General features: G+C 40.6%; 1 protein-coding gene across 1 annotated transcript in view; it reads right to left on the reverse strand.

Moving 5' to 3' along the window:
- Positions 1–628: 628 nt before the first annotated feature.
- LOC137381566 (uncharacterized) overlaps positions 629–22,891 on the reverse strand; it is a 118,424-nt gene continuing 96,161 nt past the window's right edge. Inside the window, exons 30-39 of the mRNA XM_068054257.1 lie at positions 21,330–21,392; positions 20,596–20,745; positions 19,418–19,557; positions 11,306–11,362; positions 11,043–11,139; positions 9,552–9,655; positions 7,895–7,982; positions 4,020–4,810; positions 3,174–3,300; positions 629–1,109 (exon numbers count right to left, since the gene is read on the reverse strand). Coding sequence (XP_067910358.1) covers positions 897–1,109; positions 3,174–3,300; positions 4,020–4,810; positions 7,895–7,982; positions 9,552–9,655; positions 11,043–11,139; positions 11,306–11,362; positions 19,418–19,557; positions 20,596–20,745; positions 21,330–21,392 — 1,830 coding nt within the window. The 3' untranslated portion in view covers positions 629–896. The remainder of the gene's footprint in view (positions 1,110–3,173; positions 3,301–4,019; positions 4,811–7,894; positions 7,983–9,551; positions 9,656–11,042; positions 11,140–11,305; positions 11,363–19,417; positions 19,558–20,595; positions 20,746–21,329; positions 21,393–22,891) is intronic.

Genomic DNA, 22,891 nt, shown 5'->3' on the forward strand with positions numbered 1-22,891 from the left:
AGGCCAAAAATCAAGTGGAAAGAAAATGGCGAGTGAACTTGGGCTCCCCTTCCTATACAGCACCTTTTTTTGTCCTATACCACTTAGTGGCTAGCGTCCTTCAAATACAGGCTGACAGGTGAAAGTTTACGTAGCAATTTCGCACTCTAAATGCTCACATAAAAAGCATGGCTCAAAAGTCATGACACAGGAAGTAATGCTAAAGTTGACAGGTGGTGTGTGCAACATCCAAAACTTAAATGGTATACAACTAAATGCTGACTATAATGCCCAATCTTTAAGAAAGCGGAAAACAAAATGCAGTGTCGTCATTTAATCCACGACAACCAGAACATGTTAGCCAAATTTAGACTGAGCAAAAATTAGCAATAAAGGGTAAGAATAAATATGTGTAAAATTCAATAGAATCTGAGAAAAAGAATAAAACTGGTAACATCAGAAAAACTTTGCAATTTTACTCAGTAATACTCTCCCACTTTTTGGCAGACATGAGAAAGCTGCAAGCATTTAATTGGAGGGAACAGTCATGTGGTTACCAGGGACTAATCAGGGTCACTAGAACAGGATACCAAAACAGAGCAAATAGTTTGCTGGAAAATGATGCTCCTTTTAAAAAAATTATGCATTTTATTACTTTATTGAAATACTTGAGATATACATGCATTGTAATTACAGTTCACAATGAATCAGTACTATGCTTTACAGGGGATCAACACACAACACACAAGTTTCACCCAGTCTTTTTATCATTATCTGTATCTATAGGTAGATATGGTAGAAACACTGCACATTTTTCTTAGTTGCATAGGATATTTAAAAAAAATCCATTTGTTGGCCAACAGCAAACATATAATTTTATATTGTCTAAATTTAATTGGTAATTTGTTTCTTCAACTCTACAAGCCATCAAAACTGCCTTCCAGTTCCAGTAAGTCTCCAAGAGGCAGCGATTCAAAACCTAAAGGATCTGCACTTGCAGGCATGAGACCACTGAACCTATCTGGTGTTGCTGGTGACAGATCAGGCTGCAGAACAGGATGGCTGGGGAAGAAAGCGTTTTCATAGCTTGTGGAGACAAATGGAAAAAGTTCTGAAGGAGAATGATATGTCTGAAAGATAAGATAGAATGCAAAAGTTAATTTATTTTGCATACAATTCTATAAATGCCACAGAGCAACAGGTCCTAAAAATTTACAATTAGGAAAACATTTTTAAAGTGACTTACTTGTAATATTCATGTTAGCCACCATTTTTGATTTGTTAATTAGAGGTCAAATTGAAAGTAGGTTTTCAATCAAGTGCTATAAAATGTTTAGGTACTTAATGTAAAAGTCTAGAACATAACAAGATCTCAAATGTGATAGTTCCTGGTAACAAAACCTGTAACAAAAATGGAACTACATATCAGTTATATCTGTAAAGAAGTCCAATTTTTAAGGTTATTACCCTTTGCCTATTGCTGGGTTCTATTTCAACCCTGGTGAAGTACAATAATCGTATGTGTCATAGAGAAATACAGCACCGAAACAGGCCCTTCAGCCCAACAAGTCCGCGCTGACCATCAACCACCCATTTTATACTAATCCTACATTAATCCCATTTTCCCTCTCACATCCCCACCTTCCCTCAATTCTCCTACCACCTATCTACCCTAGGGGCATTTTTTACAATGGCCAATTTACCTATCAAACCGCAAGTCTTTGACATGTGGGAGGAAACTGGAGCACCCAGAGGAAACCCATGCTGTCAAAGGGAGAACTTGTAAACTCCGCACAGGCAGTACCCAGAACCGAATCCGGGTCACTGGAGCTGTGAGGCTGCGGTGCTAGCCACTGCGCCGCCCTATGTGTGTTGTTTTAAAAATAAAATCACCTTACAGGAAACTGCACCATACAACTAGGCAGCCACAGAGTTGGCGTTGGCAAAAAAAAATGGAAGATACAATATACAGCGGTGGTTCTCAAAGTGTGGTCTGCGGATCACGAGTGATCTGTGAGGGTCCTCCATGTGGTCTGTGGGCTGGTCCAAAATGCAAGTCACTGACGCTCAACGCCACAGCCGAGACCATACGAGAGAACAGCACAGAACCCTCATTCCCATCACTTGCTTGATGTTACAACCAGACAAGTTCCTGCATGCGTGGCAGGAGTAGTCATAAATAAGAGCAACAACAGTGCAGTTTCATAAGCAAGATTTATGCTACTGTTACAACATACAACTGTGAGATCAGATCTTCAATACCTGTAGGACTGACAACAAAGAGGAGGAAGTGGCTGAATGTGGAGCCCGACATGAGACTGAAGCTCTCCAGCTTGGAATCAGAGATCATCTCATTGGCATCCCATCAAAAGCAGCATCATTCTTCCCATTAATCCTGATGGATTTTTTTTGCAGGGGCGAGTGAAAGCAGGTGGGTAGGACTAATAGGTGGTCCATGAAATCTCGCCCTGCTCAAGTGGTCCACACGGAAAGGTTTGAGAACCACTGGTCTACAGTGATAAAGTTCAAGTAAAAATAAAGGATATTATGTAGTTCTGGACTGATACAGTAATCTTTATTAAAGGGAATCTAGCAGTCATTTCATTTCTCTTTTACACCACAGCACTTTTTTCCACAAGGATCTAATATGAATTGCTTTCATCTCCAGATTTCCTGTGTTGGGTCAATAACAGTTTAACATTAAACCCTGGAAATGTGAAAAACTTATGCTACACAGAGTAACACATTGGCCCCAATGCTATATGACATTTAAACGATGAGTGGACCTGACTTCAAAATATATTCACAACTGATCCAAGTCCATTCACCTAACTCAGTATCCTACTTATGGAAAGGTCAATTTTAATATTGTATCTGCTCTATGTGAGGAAAGCTGATCTGTTTTGTAGTAGTGGAAAAGGTCAGGAGACATAGCTGTTGAGTGTGATGTGCATCAGTGACAGTTCAAAGTAAGAAATAAGTGCAAGATTGATATAGTAATCAAATGACAGAGAAAGGGAGGTAGCAGCAATTCAATAACAGCAATGGAAAATTGTGTCAGTCATGTTGCAGGTGGTACTTGGTCTCAGCTTGTTCTCTTTCACAGTATGGCATGTGGTGACACTGTAATTTAAAGAAAATACTGGGATGTGATTAGGAATGCCACAACCATTGCAGGGAAAAATTGTACTTACTGTTTCAAGGTGGGTGTCCTGGACAATATGGTGAGAAACTCGTCTTACCAGGTCAACAACAGATAGGCCTGACAGAGTACCACCATTTTCCTCTTTTACTTTATTAATACATGAATGAAATACATCTCTGTAAGACAAAAACAAAGGATGAAACTAATGAGATTACTGACTTGCAAGATTAAGTTTTAAAAATTACAGATCACTCATTAAATTATTATTCAACAAAAAAAATTGGTAAAACCACAACACAGTCACTGAATGTCTGTAGTTTCCAATATGATCCTCACTTTTTGTTCAAGGCTTACCGATATATTCACAAATTTGAGGGGAAACTATACCAAAAAGTGATTTCATTTTTTTTAAATCGTCGCTTTTGCTCATAAGACACAGTAACCCATTTAACAGTAATTGTAAACAAGTTATTTCAATTAGTGAAATGAATCATATTTAATAAAGATATAAGAAACACCAAGAACTAAAAATAATTAGTAAGTTTTTATTACTCTGTTTCTCAAAACATGCACATTCTGTAGCTGACAAGCATCTGACTTGAAAATTGTTGCTTTCAAGCTCGCTATTTGGAAGCCCACAAGCTTATTCCTGAGTCATGACTCATACATGCATAAATGTGGGTGTGAGCCTGCATGTTACTACTCTATCACATCGCTCATCAGCACTTCAACAGGTTATACCATCAAGACCTACTGGTAGCATTCCCACGAGAGTCAGAAGATGCAGGGCTAGAATCCCAGTAGAGTTTGGGATCTCTGCCTCATGAGGAAGATGACCATTCAACATTAAGTAAATATATTTTTACTGTAAGCACTAAAAATAATAAAAACTTACTTGCTTGTTGTAGGGAATGTGAAGAAAAGTTGTTCCATTACCGCATGATAGGAGGATCTTGGTTCTGCAAGTATAGATAACCCACCATCAATTAGTGAACTGCTGGCAGTGGATGCTCCACCAAGTGGCTTTGGAGTCTGTAAAGTCTGGAAGTCTTTACTGCTCTGTACAATTGCATGTGCAGGCCGTAAATGACTGAAGTTTTTGTTAAAGGATTTAGTTGTTGAACCAGAAGGCTCAAATAAGTGGTTTTGAAGATTCTCAGAAACATGTGATGTCCGTAATGTAGCGAGAGAAATATCTGGGATTATTAATGATTTTGCTTCAGTTGAGGCAACCGGCATTTCCAAACCACCACTGGCAAGCCGAAGAGATGTATCAGGAAATGACCTTTTCTGACCAGCCAACATCCTAAACTCTAGTTCAAGATCAGATTGGCTACGATCCAACTGATCAATGGCTGAACTAGGCTGCATAGTCAGTTGTGTTGAGTAACTGGGTGGCCAAACAGCTGACGTGCAAAAGTCTTTTTTTGTTCTCAGTGATGTTTTTGCATCAAGTCCTATATTCCTGGATCCTGGTGAAAACCAGCCAACATCAGCGGTATCGGAATTTCCAGCAAATGCAACATTCTGACCCATTTTAATTGTTACTGGAGGTGATGAAAGTCTTTGTTGATTTGCAGAATACTTTTGATGTTCAGATTTGTACTGAAATGGTGTTAAATTACAAGAACAAGCGGAAGATGCACTGTCACTATGTATTCCAGTCTCCTGTAACCAAGAGGCAGCCTAAAAAAAAAATACAATTATTAGTAAACTCCTGTATAATCCAGCATGTTGGGCACATCATCTGGTATGTTTTCATTGCAGATATATGTACAGGGGTAACTTATACACAATTATGCAATGTCCACAATCTGGACAAGGAGTGGCAATTAACCTGTTGGGAAAAATTCATGGGTGCAGTGGTGCGTGGAGTGGATAGGTGCATGGCAAAAGTTAGCCCGCAGTTAGCAGGGGTGCTAGACATGAAGCCTAGCAAAAGAGGATTAAATAGTTTAGGTTGGCACTTGTGAGGAGGCAACGATGGAAGCCTCAATGGGCTTTTTGGGGAATGCAAAGAGAAGCACAGAGGGTAGTTGTGGGCTTATTTAAGGGGGAAGTTCAAGCCTGGGATGGCAGCAAGAGAGTAGGATGGCAAAAGAGTAATCACGGTTGGGGTAGGGATGAGACGGGGGGGGGGGGGGGGGTGCGGTGGCTAAGTACTGAAGAAGGGAGATGGCATGACTGACTGACAGGAAAGAGAGCAGACAGGCGAGAAAGGCCCAAGAGAGAAAGAAAAAGGTCAAAGTAATGGACTCTGGTCCGGAGCGGCAGCCAAAACATATACCACACACACCCAAATCATAGAATCAAACAACGTTTAAGGGACAGGAAGAGGCCACTTGGCCCATCTTGTGTAATGGACAGAGATATAATTCAATATCTAAAACATAGCAGAGAATAGGAGAGACATGCCCTGGCAGTAAACAAGAGACCTTCCTTCTTGCTCCAGCTACCTTTTATCAGATGGAACTTAAATATTACCACAAAATGTTACAATATCTAATTAACTAACCTGTCCGCCCAAATGTACAAAACTTCAACAACCTCAATAAATGTAATAAACAAAGCAAGATTCAAGTTCAACAGAAGGTGTCCTTTCTTTTTAATTTAGTCTCCCTCAGTTGGTGCCAGCGATCACTGGTCTATCCTGATTCTTGGATGGTTTACTGGGTAATGTCACCAATCTCTGGTCTCTGCTGAGCCTTCAATGGTTTAATGACTATACAATATGTTGCATATGTACATTTCTGATTCTTTCCTGATCCAGTTATCATTTCCTTGGATTCTTGCACACTAACAGCATACTGAAACAATAATAATTCATCCTATGATTTGCTGGTCTATCAAATACTAAAAAGTGGAATATCCTTGCTGCTTTTCCCACATGGCTATACTATTGTATGTTAACGATACTTAATGAGGCATTATTTTTATTCACAAAGTAACAATTTTCTTTAAATCTCAGCATTAATCTGTGGCAGAGCAACAATCATTCCCAAAGTGGTACAGGAAATGAAACTATTCTACACTGCAGAGATAATATTAATCTAATCATTCCTGTACTATATCTTTTTCATTTTTCAAAACACATGCACTGACTGCACTTTAAACAAAACAATTAATTAAATACAAAACTTTACTGCCTACTCTAAAGCTATAGAGGAAGGAATCAAAGGTGGAGCATTTTTAATCTGCAGACCTGTGATGTGCCCATGCACCCGCCTGTCACTCTCAATTAATTTTGCTTACCCTGCCACTCCCAAACTACTGTTTGTGTGAATGATTTATTATACTTCATATTAACGGCAGAAGGACTCAATAGAATTTTTTTTTTTACTTGTTCATGGGATGTGGGCGTCGCTGGCTAGGCCAGCATTTATAGCCTATCCCTTATTGCTCACTGAAGGCATTTAAGAGACAACCACATTGCTGTGGGTCTGGAGTCACAGACCAGGTAAGGACGGCTGATTTCTTTCCCTAAAGGGCATTAGTAAACATTTGTGTCTAGCAACATTTTTTCTATTACATTTGCAAATTACACATTCATAAAACAGCAAGTTATACTTCTTCTTTGGCCTCCTTGTCTCGAGAGACAATGGGTAAGCGCCTGGAAGTGGTCAGTGGTTTGTGAAGCAGTGCCTGGAGTGACTATAAAGGCCAATTCTAGAGTGACAGACTCTTCCACAGGTGCTGCAGATAAAATTGGTTGTCGGGGCAGTTACACAGTTGGCTCTCTCCCTGCGCTTCTGTCTTTTTTCCTGCCAACTGCTAAGTCTCTTTGACTCGCCATACTTTAGCCCCGCCTTTATGGCTGCCCACCAGCTCTGGCGATCACTGGCAACTGACTCCCACGACTTGTGATTAATGTCACAGGACTTCATGTCGCGCTTGCAGACATCTTTAAAGCGGAGACATGGACGGCCGGTGGGTCTGATACCAGTGACGATCTCGCTGCACAATGTGTCCTTGGGGATCCTGCCATCTTCCATGCGGCTCACATGGCCAAGCCATCTCAAGCGCCGCTGGCTCAGTAGGGTGTATATGCTGAGGATGTTGGCTGCCTCGAGGACTTCTGTGTTGGAGATACAGTCCTGCCACCTGATGCCAAGAATTCTCCGGAGGCAGCAAAGATGGAATGAATTGAGACGTCGCTCTTGGCCGACATACGTTGTCCAGGCCTCGCTGCCGTAGAGCAAGGTACTGAGGACACTGAGCAAGTTATAACTGAGTAGAAAATTACAAGCAGGAAATAGTCATCAAACTTCCAATGCAAACCTATTATAAAAACAAAGCAGTTCGCTCTCAGCAAACAGCTACCACTATATAAAAAAAGAGAACCAATGAAATCACTCCAAGTTCTTTTTGAAAATCCTTTTGGAAGCTAGTTTGAATTCTCATAGCTGACAAATTGGTACTGGAGATGACAAAAGCAAAAATAAGTTTGAAGTTTTCCATTATAACAAAAGCACCCTTGCTGCATCACAACAAAAGCTTTCTGCTATTTTTTGAAGGTTATGTGTTGGAAAAAATAGAAACACAGCACATTTTCTCATCAAAACTGCAAAAATTAAACCAAATTGGTTGATTAGGGTCCTTGCAAAAAAGCAAAACCAAAGATTTTTTTTTGAGATAACTAGGCCAAATGTTTATGAAGTGTAATGTGCACATTTGCCAATAATCTTGTTATACAAAATGAGAAAAACACAGTTTTTCATTGCTGTGGCAATACTAATGAAGTCAAAGTTGACTTAATAATTAAAAACTTACATTGACTCGAGTTATTTGTTCTTGAATTCCTTTCATTCTTTTTTCCCACATGTCACAAATGGCAATGAATTCTGGAGAATTAACATTCCTTCAAAGATGCAATCAGAAACATATGATGAAACAACTATACCAATCTCCTTTAGAACTGTTAAAGTGGTCATAATTTCTCATTTAAAATGAAGGAAACAATATTACTTTTACACCCAGTAAGCACTGGCCTACTCTTGGCAAGGTAACTTGGATAACAAATGGTAATGCAACCAGACTGGAACAAGTTTAGAACAGTCAGATTCTTACGGGCATGATAACAATGCTGTGTGTGTACCATAGTATCATAGAATGGTTGCAACACAAACATTTGCCCTTAATATGTATTTAAGATAAAACTACTGCTTGCTTTTAATTCTACAGCATACTTGTAATGGCAAGGTTAAGCAATTTAAATTGTATTAAGAATCACTAATTTGTAGTGCTTTAATTAGTAATTTAAAAATAACTTTTGCTTTAAAAGCTTTATAGTCATCCATCAGGTTTGCAGAAAACTTAATATGTCTTGCATATGAATTGGAGATTATTTAAATTCCTGGAGTTTTAAATGTTACTGTTGTGCCAGTGAAAGGTATTTTTAGATCCAAAAACTGCCTGATTCAAGCAACAGAAAATAATACAATTCTTAAACCGTGTACCATCCTGCTTGAGAGAAACACAGAAGCAGAAAACACTCAACCATAGCAATACCATCATTCAAATACCTTCTTTCCAAAAACTTCTTGAAATACAAATAGAAGCTGAAAAGGTAGAAAATTTATCGAAAAGTTGTCCTGTGTGCATGGCCATTTCAAATATTTGTTTTAATGTATTTTGTAAATATTTCAACAAACATTTTATTTTATACAAGTTGTTACAAATTATGAAAAGACAGTAAAGTGTAAAACGCCTTTATTCGATTCCTAATTCGGACATTTAAGTTACTGTGAAAGAAATTCAGCCACTACACAGAGATAAGAATAGATGTCATCACAATGGGGGAGGAGGAATAAGGAAAATAACGACCAAGTGACACTTCTCCTTTCAGAAACGTGTGCCATTGCATTATTATTTTGGTGACGGATCCGCCAGGGGTTCTTTTTATACAAGGCCTTTTTCTCAACCACATCCTTAATTCTTAACCACACCAAACAGGATTAATGCGACAAGAACAAAGACAGCAATTTCCCTTGCACAATTAAATAAGTTGGGTGGAACCCATGATAAGACAAATTGTACATGGCTTGTGGAAAGAACAGATTTGAAAAGTTGCATACCCTTTTCTCACTTTACGTTTAATCAAATTGGTATCAGAAAGTTATACGAGAATGAAAGGTCTGCTCATCCCACTATCAAGTCCCAATTCAAGATTTCATCAATTAAAAAAAAACTTCCCCAAACATGTCTCTATTCTCAGTTGAATCATAATTTGATTCAATCTTGTGTTTAAACATCTTACCAAAGTCAGCATTAACCATACTAAGTGAGCGATGTCCCACGAGTCAACAATCAAGTTATGCCTAGCATTCAACATGTGACCTTTTTGCTTGTGGCATCCACTGATTCTCCGAGCACTTTTTTTTTTACATCGGATACACTGAAAACAGTGCAATCTGTATTGAACACTTACCGAGTCTTCTGTGTAGCGCAAAACTTTACATTTTCAACAGCCTCCTGAAGTAGGCGATTGAGAAAATATAATCTTGTGTATTTTTTCCATTCTTGAATCTGAGTCTATAGCAGGAAATGAATTAAAATATTGAAAAGGCAATTTTACTGCCTTTAATTCATAAAGAATATACCAGATATGTAATTACAAACAGAAATGGTATTCTTCTTCTTCCATTAGTGCAGACTCCATAAAACATTTATCCAGACTGATTACAACCTTTATATTAATATGACCAAACCATCCACTAGGAACGCTGTGACCCTCAGATATCTGCGCTCCTCTAATTCTGGCCTCTTAGGCATCCCGGAATTTAATTGCTCCACCATTGGTGGCTGCACCTTCAGATGCCTGGGCGCTAAGCTCTGGAATTCCCTCACTAAGCCTCTGTCTTTCTACCTGTTTTTTCCTTTAAGATGCTCTTTCAAATTGACCGCTTTGACTAATCTTCTGCTCATCTGCGCTAATATCTCCATTTTGTAGCTCGGTGTCAAAATTTGCTGCATAACACTCCTGCCTTGGGACATTTTATTACGTTAAATACACTATACAAGTTTTTGCTGATTTATCAAATACTGTATTCAGTCTCAATGCACAAAGATAGAATTGAGAAATTTCATTCTGCCATTAAGAATTTATAACGTTAGTTCCATAAATATATGTCTGCATTGAGGACCTGCAGAATTCCCCAATGTATTATAGACCTGAAAGGCATCAGTTAAGCTGCTATTAGGCATAGAAGTTAAGTGAAGACATGCAAGTGGCTCCAAATTTTTGTGCGCCCTTAGAAATATAATGATTTATACAATGTTGTAGTGACCTAACAGCACAGCAATCTGAGTGAGCCATGGAATGGAAAGGTTCAGGATTGATAACCTGTTCCATTGCATTTGCAAGTCTTAGCCACATTCATGTGGAAAGATTCAAAATGGAAGTCAGCCATTTTTTTGCCACCAGGCCACCCTTGAATGCACCTTGGTGATTTATTCTGAGCAGAATTGGTACAGGCTTCGGAGCAGCTGCAGACAATTGCTTAAGCTTGAGAAACCAGACCTGAGAAAAACTGGAGAATAGGCAAGGACAATAATTTCTTTGAGAAAAACTATTTAAAGTTATTTTAGGAGTGAGGGATGCGGATCATCATAGAAACAAAACTGACAGTCCACATGAAACAGTTCAGTTTATCAGGCCAGCAATGGGATCACACCCATACTTTAAATCTTCAAATACTAGCAGTTTAAAAAAAACATACACAACAGATAAATTATAAATGTACAAAAGTCTTTATACATATTTGATCTAAAATAAACCAAATTTCTCTAAGCAATGATAAGTAAAATGCAAGAAAAAAATCCTAGCATCAGATTTGATCAATTCTGACTTGTTTTTTGCCAGTTTCACTCAAATATAAATGAAAATGTAATTGATGTAATCTTTCCCAACAATAAGTACCTCAACAGAAAGCAGTCTGCTTGTTGACTCTCTACAATTTTCCTTCATCACGTGACAAATTTTCTGCAATTTCTTCTTGTCGTTGACATATTTTTCCCTGAAAACAATAATCATTCTGATGAAGAAAACCTCAAAATGGTTGGCTGCTTGTGTGTAGTAGTAACAGTGCCATATATAGTACAGCTCTATATAAGCATTTGACTTCAACTTCCAATATTAAAAAGCTTAAATCAATAATAATGTAGCAAGAAGCAGTGGAATACCTTCCTTCTTTTATTTTCTGAACTTCAGTATCATTTTCATGAATAGTCTTTTTGGACCTGAAAAGAAAAATCACATTTCATTTGACAGTTTCTTATATTATAATCTACCTCTTTGATCAAGCTTTTGGCCATCTGTCTAATATCTATTATCTCATGTGGCTGGGTGTCCAATTTTGCTTTCTAACATTCCTGTGAAGCGCCTTGGGAGGTTTTATGATGTTAAAGACATGAAAGACGCCATATAAATACAAGTTTTTGTTGTTCCCAATTCCCTTAATTTAAGTAAACTCTAAATAGAACTGGCTGCTGTTTTCATTGACAAAACTGAGGAAACACTTGTTAGCAGCAATTATTATACTTTGGTCAACAAAGATGAAAATGATCACTTTTTGAACATTTAACTAAATTTGATAGACTAAGTTCAAAATAAAAGATGAAACTAAAGCAAAAACACAAATCAGTGATCCACAATTTTGGAATAGATGTCAAAAACTAAAATAGATGAATAAAATCTAGTTGTCAGTTTATTTTTTTCCAAAATGTTTGTGGCTTTTCAAATTGCATGCAAAGTAAAACACTTTTATAACACCATGTTACGCCAATGTGTTGGTTGAATGATAACTTTCTTTGGTCCACTGACTAGAGATCTGAATTTAAACTTTTTTTGGAAGAAATTTAAAAAGAACATTTAAAACAGAATGACTGCGAGCAGCTTAAGATGATCACCTAGTTTGCAACACTGCGTCCTACACTGCAAAGGAATGTGAGGTGGGAGACGAAATGTCAGCATTTCCCAACAAGAACCAAAATCAAGAAGTGTTCTTTTGAGCAAGCAGAGAAATACTGCTAATTGCGATGCCTGAATCACTGAGTCACTGCCATGTGACAAGTCCCTCCCCATCTGTGGTTTTTAAGCTGGTCGTTTTGTCTGCAGCAGAGAAAAAGCAACTAGATTCTGACATGTGCAGACCCTAAGTGGGGGTCCCTCTCTCTTTCTCCATTCTAGTTGAAAGCTTTCAAATCCTGCTTGTTGACTGACCACCTTTTCATACTCCCACTACAATCAGAAACCCCATTGAAAGAAATTATCCGCAGCGCTATCTTCAAGAGACTCACTGAACCAGACATCTACCTCTTCAAACTAAAAGCCTCAGGACCACTGAATTCAGGTAGAAGCTAGCCGAATCACCAAATGCCGCAGACTATACCTTTTTTATGGACTCGAACTCAACCAATCTACCTTTTCCCACTCTGTAACCTATTTGTATGTGTGTAAACCTCGAGGGCTGAATTTTACTGGCCCCTCAACGCCGCGGGCCACATACTGGAAGGGGTTGGGGTGGGGGGGAGGGGGGGCGTGATTCACAAGGGTCTCACACTGAATTCTTAAAGGGAGGGGGGCATTACAGGGGTCACACTCTGCATACTGGAAGGGAGGAGTGGGGTGGGTGGAATACACAGGGGTATCACTTTGCATTCTTAAAGGGAGGGTGTCTGGCATTACTGGAGGGAAAGCTCTGATGGCATGAAAGGAGGTACTGTGTACCATCCCTCCGTTAACAGTGTGTGCTCTGTGTTTGTGAAGGACCAGACAATGGCACACTCGGCACCCTGTGTGTGGGGTGGGTGGCAAAAAGGGCAGGAGCATTAAAGGTTATATGGATGGTGGGGGCAACCGATTCAGCTGGTAGGATCTTGATGTGGTCATGTTGTGCCTCTCTGAGTGTTGGCCAAGATGGGCAATGCCACAGCACGCCACATGGGTTGATCCAGGAAAGTAGCTGATGTACCCATCAACACCAATCCCTGCCCTGTTAGGAACCTTTGAATACATGAAGGGTTCAACTTTACTTATCACACGGAAATAGGTATGGCTCATTCTACATTGTGTGATGCTCTGCTCGTGAGGATCCCTCTGCGCCTGAGGCAATATCAACAGGCAGGTGTGATCTACGTACAGGCCCCCGGTCGTGAGCAGCAGCCCCCAAGGTGAGCTCGCCATTACGACTGCCGTGCATCTACAGGCCCCACATGACATGCCATCAGATGTCAGAGCATCAGTGTCAGGACGGTGGGGACACATCTCTGTGCCCTGCTCAAGGATGACCTGCAGCCCATGGGCACCAGTGGACATCCCACGCCTCACAGTGGCAGCCGTTCTCAAGCCTGACGCCTCTGCAGCTTTTTAGGGGCCCACCAGAGACCTTTGTGGGGTCTCACAGTCAGCAGTGCACCGCTGCATCAGGGAGGTCAGCAATGCCCTGCACCAGAGGGCCAGTGAGTAGGTCAGCTTCAGGACGGACTCACACTGCCAGGCCCAGAGGGCCATTGGTTCTGACATCATTGCCAGAGAACCATCGGTTGCCACGGTCATGGACTGCACTCATGGCCGTCAGGCCTCCCGCCAGGCTATCACCTGCAAACATCACCATGAAAAGAGCCCTCTTAATCTAGGTGAAGCTGGTATGTGATCACCGCAGATGCTTGCTACGAATGTGTGACCACTTCTCAGACAACTGCCGTGACACCTGGGTCTTGCGCCGGTCCTGGTTGCCACCACTGTTCACTGAACTGGCTCAGATAGAGGGGTGGCATCTTGGAAATAAGGGCTATCCTTTGCAGACATGGCTCCCGACATCAGTGAGAGACCCCACCACTGCTGCAGAGGGGAGATACAATGCCAGCCACTGAGCTACATGAGCCACCATTGAGCAGGATATCTGCATGCTGAAAGAGTGCCTCCAATGCCTGTATGGATAGGGTGATGCCCTGTACTACGGGCCAAAAAGGCCAGCTCCTTTCTTTGCTGCTCTGCGCAACTACGCTCCCAATAGGGGACAGTCCTGGCATGATGAGGAGAGACGTCAACAGGATTCCTCCTCAGACTAGGAGGACGCTGAGGACCTACAACATGAAAGACACATGGGAGGGCAGATGGCACCCAGGCTCTCCACGCAGGGCTAGCAGTGAGCTCGGATGTGCGGAAGTGCTTATCAGACAAAGGTTGTCTGCTCCTTAGCAACCGACATGAGCTCTGCAAGCCACACATCACCCTCGCTCACCTGCTGTGCACCCGTCCGCATCTGCAGCATCCCTGTGTAAACCATTAGAGGCAGCAGCTGACTGAGCCAATGTCCATGTCACTGCATCCGTGGAGACGCTCATGAGTAATGGTGGCATGGCAATGATGTTATTGCATACGTTGGCTCTCCTGAAGGGCCAATGGTGTAAAAGGATGTGACATTGGTGCTACATGCTGGCACACATCATTCCTCACATGTTGGTGAGGAACATTTAGTGAAAGACCTAGTTACATTGCTGCAACACCTGTGCATTCCCATTTGTGTCAGTGAGGTCTCTGTAAACCTCAGCAATACCTTTTATGGTCTATTTAAGTCTCATGTCCTGGAATGTGCAAATTCAAGATTATTCACCCAGGTGCGGCATGCCTACAAGAAGGAATGTTACACTTGAGTGGAAGAGGATCGCAACTTCACAGGACACAGCAGGGTAAGTATGTGGCAGCAAAGCATAAAGTGCTGGGGTCACTCAGCAGGTCAGGCAGCATCTGTGGAGACAGAAGCAGAGTTAACTTTCAGGTCTGTGAACTTGGACATGTTATCTCTGCTTCTCTCTCCAGAGATGCTGCCTGACCTGCTGGATTTCTGCAGCACTTTCTGCTTTGCTGCCAGATTGACAGCAGCCACACACTTCAGCAGTCAGGTAAGGATTCTTTGACAGCTGTCAGGAAGCAGGTGCTGGGGCGCTTAAAATAGGGCCCGAGCACCTGTTGCACAGCTGTCAAAAACTCTCTCACTGCACTGAATGTCCCGCCTCTCCCATGTAATATGGGGAGGCTGGCTTGGCACCGTGATTCTAATGAGCCCCGTCATGTAATATCACGGGGCCGCTAAATTCGGACACCCTGGTGAGTTTAGAGTATAAAATTCAGCACCTAATGTGAGAGTGAAAGTTGGCGCATGTTTCTTATTTTTTATTAGTTCAGCTTCGGTAAACATAGAAAATAGGAGCAGGAGTAGGCCATTTGGCCCTTCGAGCCTGCTCCGCCATTCATTATGATCATGGCTGATCATCCAACTCAGTAGCCTGGTCCGGCTTTCGCCCCATACCCTTTGATCCCTTTAGACCCAAGAGCTATATCTAACTCCTTTTTGAAAACTTACAATGTTTTGGCCTCAACTGCTTTCTGTGGTAGTGAATTCCACAGGCTCACCACTCTCTGGGTGAAGAAATTTCTCATCAGTCCTGAAAGGTTTACCCAGTATCCTTAGACTATGACCCCTGGTTCTGGACTCCCCCACCATCGGGAACATCCTTCCTGCATCTACCCTATCAAGTCCTGTTAGAATTTTATAGGTTTCTATGAGATCCCTGCTCACTCTTCTGAATTTCAGTGAATATAATTCTAACCGACTCAATCTCTCCTCATATGCTAGTCCTGCCATCCCAGGAATTAGTCTGGTAAACCTTCGTTGCACTCCCTCTATAGCAAGAACATCCCTCCTCAGATAAGACCAAAACTGCACACAATATTCCAGGTGTGGCCTCACCAAGGCCCTGTATAACTGCAGCAAGACATCCCTGCTTCTGTACTCAAATCCTCTCGCTATGAAGGGCAACATACCATTTGCCTTTTTTACCGCCTGTCGCACCTGCATGCTTACTTTCAGCGACTGGTGTATGAGAACACCCCGCTCTTGCTGCATATTCCCCTCTCTCAGTTAATAGCCGTTCAGATAATAATCTGCCTTCCTGATTTTGCTGCCAAAGTGGATAACCTCACATTTATCCACATCTGCTATGCATTAGCCCACTCACTCAACTTGTCCAAATCCTGAGGCCTCTCTGAATCCTCCTCACAACTCACCCTCCCACCCAGTTTTGTGTCATCTGCAAATTTGGAGACATTACATTTAGTTCCCTCATCTAAATCATTAATGTATGATTAATTGTGAATAGCTGGGGTCCCAGCACTGATCCCTGCGGTACCCCACTAATCACTGCCTGCCATTCGGAAAAAGACCAATTTATCCCTACTCTTTGTTTCCTGTCTGCCAACTAATTTTCTATTCATCGTAATACACTACCCCCAATCCCATGCGCTTTAATTTTAAATGCTAACCTCTTATGTGGGACTTTGTCGAAAGCCTTCTGAAAGTCCAAATAAACCACATCCACTGGCTCCCCCTCATCAACTCTACCAGTTACATCCTCAAAGAATCCGAAGAATAGATTTGTCAAGCATGATTTCCCTTTTGTAAATCCATGCTGACTCTGTTCGATTCTACCACTGTTTTCCAAGTGCTTTGCTATAAAATCTTTGATAATGGACTCCAGAATTTTCCCCACTACTGACGTCAGGCTGACTGGTCTATAATTCCCTGCTTTCTCTCTACCTCCCTTTTTAAATAGTGGGTAACATTAGCTACCCTCCAATCTGTAGGAACTGTTGCAGAGTCTATAGAATCTTGGAAGATGACCACCAATGCATCCACTATTTCTAGGGCCACTTCCTTAATTACTCTGGTATGCATACCATCAGGCCCTGGGGATTTATCGGCCTTCAATCCCATCAATTTCCCCAACACCATTTCTCTACTAATACTGATTTCTTTCAGTTCCTCTCTCTCACTAAGCCCTGTGTTCCCCAACATTTCTGGTATGATATTTGTGTCCTCCTTTGTGAAGACAGAACCAAAGTATGCATTTAGTTGGTCAGCCATTCCTTTATTCCCCATCATAAATACCCTGTTTCTGACTGTAAGGGACCTAAATTTGGCTTCACCAATCTTTTTCTCTTCACATACCACAGAAACTTTTACAGTCAGTTTTTATGTTCCCCACAAGCTTGCTCTTGTACTCTATTTTCCCCTTCTTAATCAATCCATTGATCCTCCTTTGCTGAATTCTAAACTGCTCCCAATCCTCAGGTCTGTTGTTTCTCCTGGCAAATTTATATGCCTCTTCCTTGGATCTAATGCTATGTTTGGCTACCTTTCCCATTTTACTTAAACAATTGTTGCAGTTCATCCATGCACTCTTTAAATGTTTGCCATTGCCTATCCACCGTCATCCCTTTAAGTAACGTTTCCCAATCCGTCATGGCCAACTTGCGCCTCGTAGTTTCCTTTACTAAGATTCAGGACCCTTGTCTCAGAATCAACTACGTCACTCTCCATCTTGATGAAGAATTCTATCATATTAAGGTCGCTCGTCCCCAAGGGGTCTTGCACCACTAAACTGTCAATTATTCCCCTCTCGTTACACAATACCCAGTCTAGGATGGCCTGTTCTCTAGTTGGTTCCTCAACGTATTGGTCCAGAAAACCATCCCGTATACACTCCAAGAATTCCTCCTCTATGGTATTGTGACTAATTTGATTTGCCCAATCTATATGCAGATTAAAGGCACCCATAATTATAGATGTTTCTTTATCGCATGCATCTCTAATTTCCTGTTTAATGCCTAGGTACAATAAAGTTAACCTCTTTCTTTCTAAACTCAAGAAAACCTGTCCGATTGGTTCTTGTTATGATCATAGCAAGTAAGTAATCAAAAACCTACTGAATTGGCCAGTACATTCAATTTAAGAAAGAATTAAACCTGTTGTGGTCAAACAAGGAGTGGGAAAAGAGGGAACCCCTTCGACCCCTCCTCACTTGACCATGACAATTTACACTGCAGTTGAAGCTGCAATGAATCACAGAATCGTTATCGTGCAGAAGGAGGCTATTCAGCCCATCATGTCTGCACTGGCTCTCTGCAAGAGCAATTCCCCCCCTGTTCCATTCTCCCCGTAACCCTGCACAGTTGCCCTTTTCATATAACTGTCTAATTCCCTTTTGAATGCTTCAATTGAACCTGCCTCCAGTACGTTCTCAGGGACCGCATTCCAGACCTTAACCACTCGCTGCGTGAAAAAGTTTTTCCTCATGTCACTTTTACTTCTCTTACCAAATACTTTAAATCTGTGCCCTCTCATTCTTGATCCTTTCATGAGTGGGAACAGTTTCTCTCTGTCTACTCTGGCTAGACCGCTCATGATTTTGAATACCTCTATCAAATTACCTCTCAGCCTTCTCTTCTCCAAGGAAAACAGTCCTAACTTCTCCAATCGATCTTCATAACTGAAGTTCCTCATCCCTGGAACCATTCTCGTGAATCTGCACTCTCTCCAATGCCCTCACGTCTTTCCTAAAGTGCAGCACCTAGAACTGGATACATACTCCAGCTGAGGCTGAACTGGTGTCTTACACAAGTTCAGCATAACTTCCTTGCTCTTGAACTCCATGCCCCTATTAATAAAGCCCAGGATACTGTATGCATTATTGGCCGCTCTCTCAACCTGTCACCTTCAATGACTTATGCACATATACACCTAGGTCCCTCTGCTCCTGCAGCCCCTTTAGAATTGTACCCTTTATTTTATATTGTTCTTCCTACCAAAATGAATCACTTCACATTTCTCTGCATTGAACTTCATCTGTCACCTGTGTGCCCATTCCACCAACTTGTCTAGGCCCTTTTGAAGTTCTACACTACCCTCCTCACAGTTCACAATGCTTCCAAGTTTCGTATCATCTGCAAACTTTGAAATTGTGCCCGGAGTCAGAAACAACTGACTTTCCCACCTGAAGTAAACTGAATTCCATTCAAGGTCAGAAGTTGTAAGTTAAGCCATTCACACTGGGCACAAACCTTCCAATAAATAATTACTGCAACGGTATATAGAAAATCAATAAGCCTCTTAAGAGGTTTTACTGAAATATCGAACGCTGATAAGACCAGGTTCCTGAAGCCTGTCAGTTGACTCCAAAAAGGTTAAATGTTTTGTAAGTTGCACACATAAATCTGTTAATGTGGATAATGTCGTCAAATCCTAAACCCATGCTTTTCCACTGGGATTCATTTAAACAAGTTATCTCTGAAACTGTAACTACATTTTTGTTTAAAAAAACATCCTTCAGATATGGGTGTTGCTATCATTCATTGCCAAATTTTGTAACTCGGAGAAAGGAACACCAGTTTCTAGAATCCGGGGTTCTGAGGGGCTTCAGGAGAAATGTATTAGATATGCAAGTCTGTCATACCTTTCTAAATTATTCTTTGTAGATTTAAGTTCTTCTTGTAGTGCAATGAGTTCTTGCGATTGATATTTTCTTTGATCATGAAGTTTCTCTTTTTCAGCCTCTAACTGCATCTTTATTGTTGCAAGTTCATCCCTCAGTTTCTATTACAAAGAGAGTTAAAAAGTGAAAAATATTACTTTATTTTGTTATATTCTGCGACTATTCCCATTGTCCACCATCTTCCACCGATTATTCCATACACCCTGGAAAACCCTGAAAAACTAATAGTTAAGCCCTGCTTACAGAATTTTCAGAGCTAAAATCTGTACTTTACAGAAGCTCTCCAGTCTTATAGCTGAAATAATTCCTTCAACCTCAACTAAAATAATTTCCTACCAGTCATATACCCATTCCTCTAAAGACTGCAGGAACAATTTCAATATCCTTTCCAATATAACGAAAAAAACCTTGTCCCCAGCAAGACTCAAACATATCGTTCATTATTGTTTGCAATTCCCAGTCTCTCATCATCTTAGAATGAGGATTAATGAAAAATCTATACAGTTCTTAAAATATTAAGAGATGTAGATTGATTAACATATATAATGCACGAGGTACAATGCAGTATATACTAAGGGTAATATGGGACTATAAAGTGACTTGTGGTGCCAATTTGATGATGTGATGATGTGATTTTACGACCTACCTTTGCTATTTCTCCAGTAAAATTTCTTGCATCAAAAACCCTTTTAGCCTATCTGAACACTCAAAATTCTTGTCAGCCTTTTGCAACACTCTCCTTTAATTCTCCCGATTCCTTTAAACGTCACTTGTATGTTAATGTTCCACTCCTGCAACTATGGGGTCACTATACATGTTCAAATTTGCACTTGGTACTATGCCAATGATCTAATCTTGCCTTCTGTTGGAATCTGTCCAAAACTTGTTCCGAATCATTTTGTGTATAAACAGAACCAGCATTGGAAAACCTAGGCCTGAGTCCACAAAAGTCTTGTAGATCCAGATAAGAGCTATCATTATTTTAAAGAAAATTAGCATTCCAGAATCTATGCAAAATGATGTTATGAAATATTCCAGTCACATGTTTCAAGTTACTAGCGGGTAAGCCGAAGTTTCATATTTTTATAAAATACTCAACTTTGACAAGAGCACCAGCTTTTATAATGAAGTAACTGTACCTTCTCATTGAACACAAGCTGCTCATGCTTTCCTTTGAAGGTTTTGATTTCATGTTGAGTGTCAGCACAAAGTTTAACATACAATTTTTGTGACTTCTCACAGTTCTGCAAAAGGTGTATGTTCTCATGGTAAAGGTACAAAAAGGTTCTCTGCAAGACAAAAAACAGAATCGCATAATGTGCAACTGATATCATGTTCCGAATAAAGACAATTTGAAGCCCCTATTATGTCACTAGAATTGTTGCTTACATTTTACTTTTTACATGATCACAGAGTACAGAAATTTCATTCAACTAGGAATATCTACAACAGAATCATTGGATTTTAGTATACTGAAGACCACTTGGCCCACTACTTCTTGCTGGCTTTCCGAAAATGCTTTCCATTTTGTCCAATTCTGTTTTTATAATACCCTTTTTTCCTGCTGTGTGTTACCTAAATGACTAAAAAATGCAGAGAATAATGGATAAGACAATAACTTGATCGGACTCAGGATTTAGATACTCAAGAGTTGTTCACACAGTTTATGTTGTTAACTGCAACTCCTATATTGCAGCTTTACACTCACTCCAAGGTCATCATGCTAAGCTGTCAATTTATATATTTACAATACAGTCGTTAGTAAGAAACAATTTAAGCTTCTCGGCTACCAACATTTAAAAGCTTTTTAAATGTAAAATTGGCTTGGAAAGTTATAGTTCTGGTTAGACAAGGTTCTAGCTTCTGATGTTACCTCTTTGTTTTCAAAAGGTTTTATAGGATCAGTGAGTACTGCGGCATTACTGGTCTTTATGTTCTGTGAGAAGTAAAAGGAAAGAAAAGAATCAGCATATCTTCTATAATTTATACAATTGTGAGAATTGGCTATGTACGAGCAGTGTGTACTCTGGAAACAAAGTATCACAACGCACTTGAGGCACACAAAAGAGTAATGGAAGATGACGAAAATTTCCATACTGTATCCCATGATTTTCTAGACATGTTATCTGTTCAGCATGTACAATTCAAACCAAGTTTATTCTATCCATTTTTTATTAAAATGTTGTCAAATGCTGGCTTAAACCTATGACTATATGAAAACGGTACAGTTTTTCTTTTCTTAAGTTGAACTATTAAGTGCAGTACAATATAAAAAGTACAAGTCAGGTTACTGGCAGATTTTTCTGTCTACAATAGAATCTAGTTATAATGATTGGTTTGGCCAGGTCTCTATGCCATCACTAAATCAGAAGATGACAATTAACATAAAAATTCAGAGCGCTGCTGTGTTCAGGTAGAAGCTTGGATGCTGTTCCTGATGTCTGAATGTAACAGTGTATGAGGCCAAAGACATTATTAGGTCTGACTAAGAGTGGGTTTAGGAGGGACAGGGCAGGGTCATTTCTGCTGGCAGAATGAACATGTTCAGTAAGGGATCACCCAACTAGCACTTTTCCCCATTAAGGGAAAACTGGACCATTGGCAGCAAAATAGTTTAAAACTAATTTCTGGCTTAGTTTCCACACAAAATCAAAAAAGCTGCCAACACCAGGTTTAAATGGGAAGGATGTTGCCAGGCTGCACAAACAAAGCTTGCCATTTGTTACCCTTTACAAACATACATTTCCATAATGTACAAGTATCCAATACAAACAGCGGCACAATGGTTAGCACCGCAGCCTCACAGCTCCAGCGACCTGGGTTCAGTTCTGGGTCCTGCCTGTGCGGACTTTGCAAGTTCTCCCTGTGACCGCGTGGGTTTCTGCCAGGTGCTCCGGTTTCCTCCCACAGCCAAAGACTTGCAGGTTGATAGGTAAATTGGCAATTATAAATTGCCCCTAGTGTAGGTAGGTGGTAGGAGAATGGTGGGGATGTGGTAGGGAATATGGGATTAATGTCGGGTTAGTATAAATGGGTGGTTGTTGGTCGGCACAGACTCGGTGGGCTGAAGGTCCTGTTTCAGTGCTGTATCTCTAAATAAATAAATAAAAAATAAAGACTAGAATACTGTAAAATGATTCTTCATTTGAAACACAGGCAGCTTAACATTTAAAATTACTTAGAGCAGCAGGATATAAAACAACCTAACTGAATAGGGTAAAGTCCCACCTGGAGAAAAATAGAAATCAAAATTATCTGTTCTCATAGAATCATAGAAACTTACAGCACAGGAAGGGGCCATTCAGCCCATCATGCCTCCTAAAGAGTTGTTGTGCCGAGTCCTACATTGCAGCCTTTTGTCCGTAACCCTGTAAGTTTCTCATCCTCGAGTACCTATCCATCTCCTTTTGAAATGATTTATGAAGTCAGCTTCCA

This window comes from Heterodontus francisci, chromosome 22, assembly GCF_036365525.1.
Source record: "Heterodontus francisci isolate sHetFra1 chromosome 22, sHetFra1.hap1, whole genome shotgun sequence".
Taxonomy (NCBI): Eukaryota; Metazoa; Chordata; class Chondrichthyes; order Heterodontiformes; family Heterodontidae; genus Heterodontus; species Heterodontus francisci.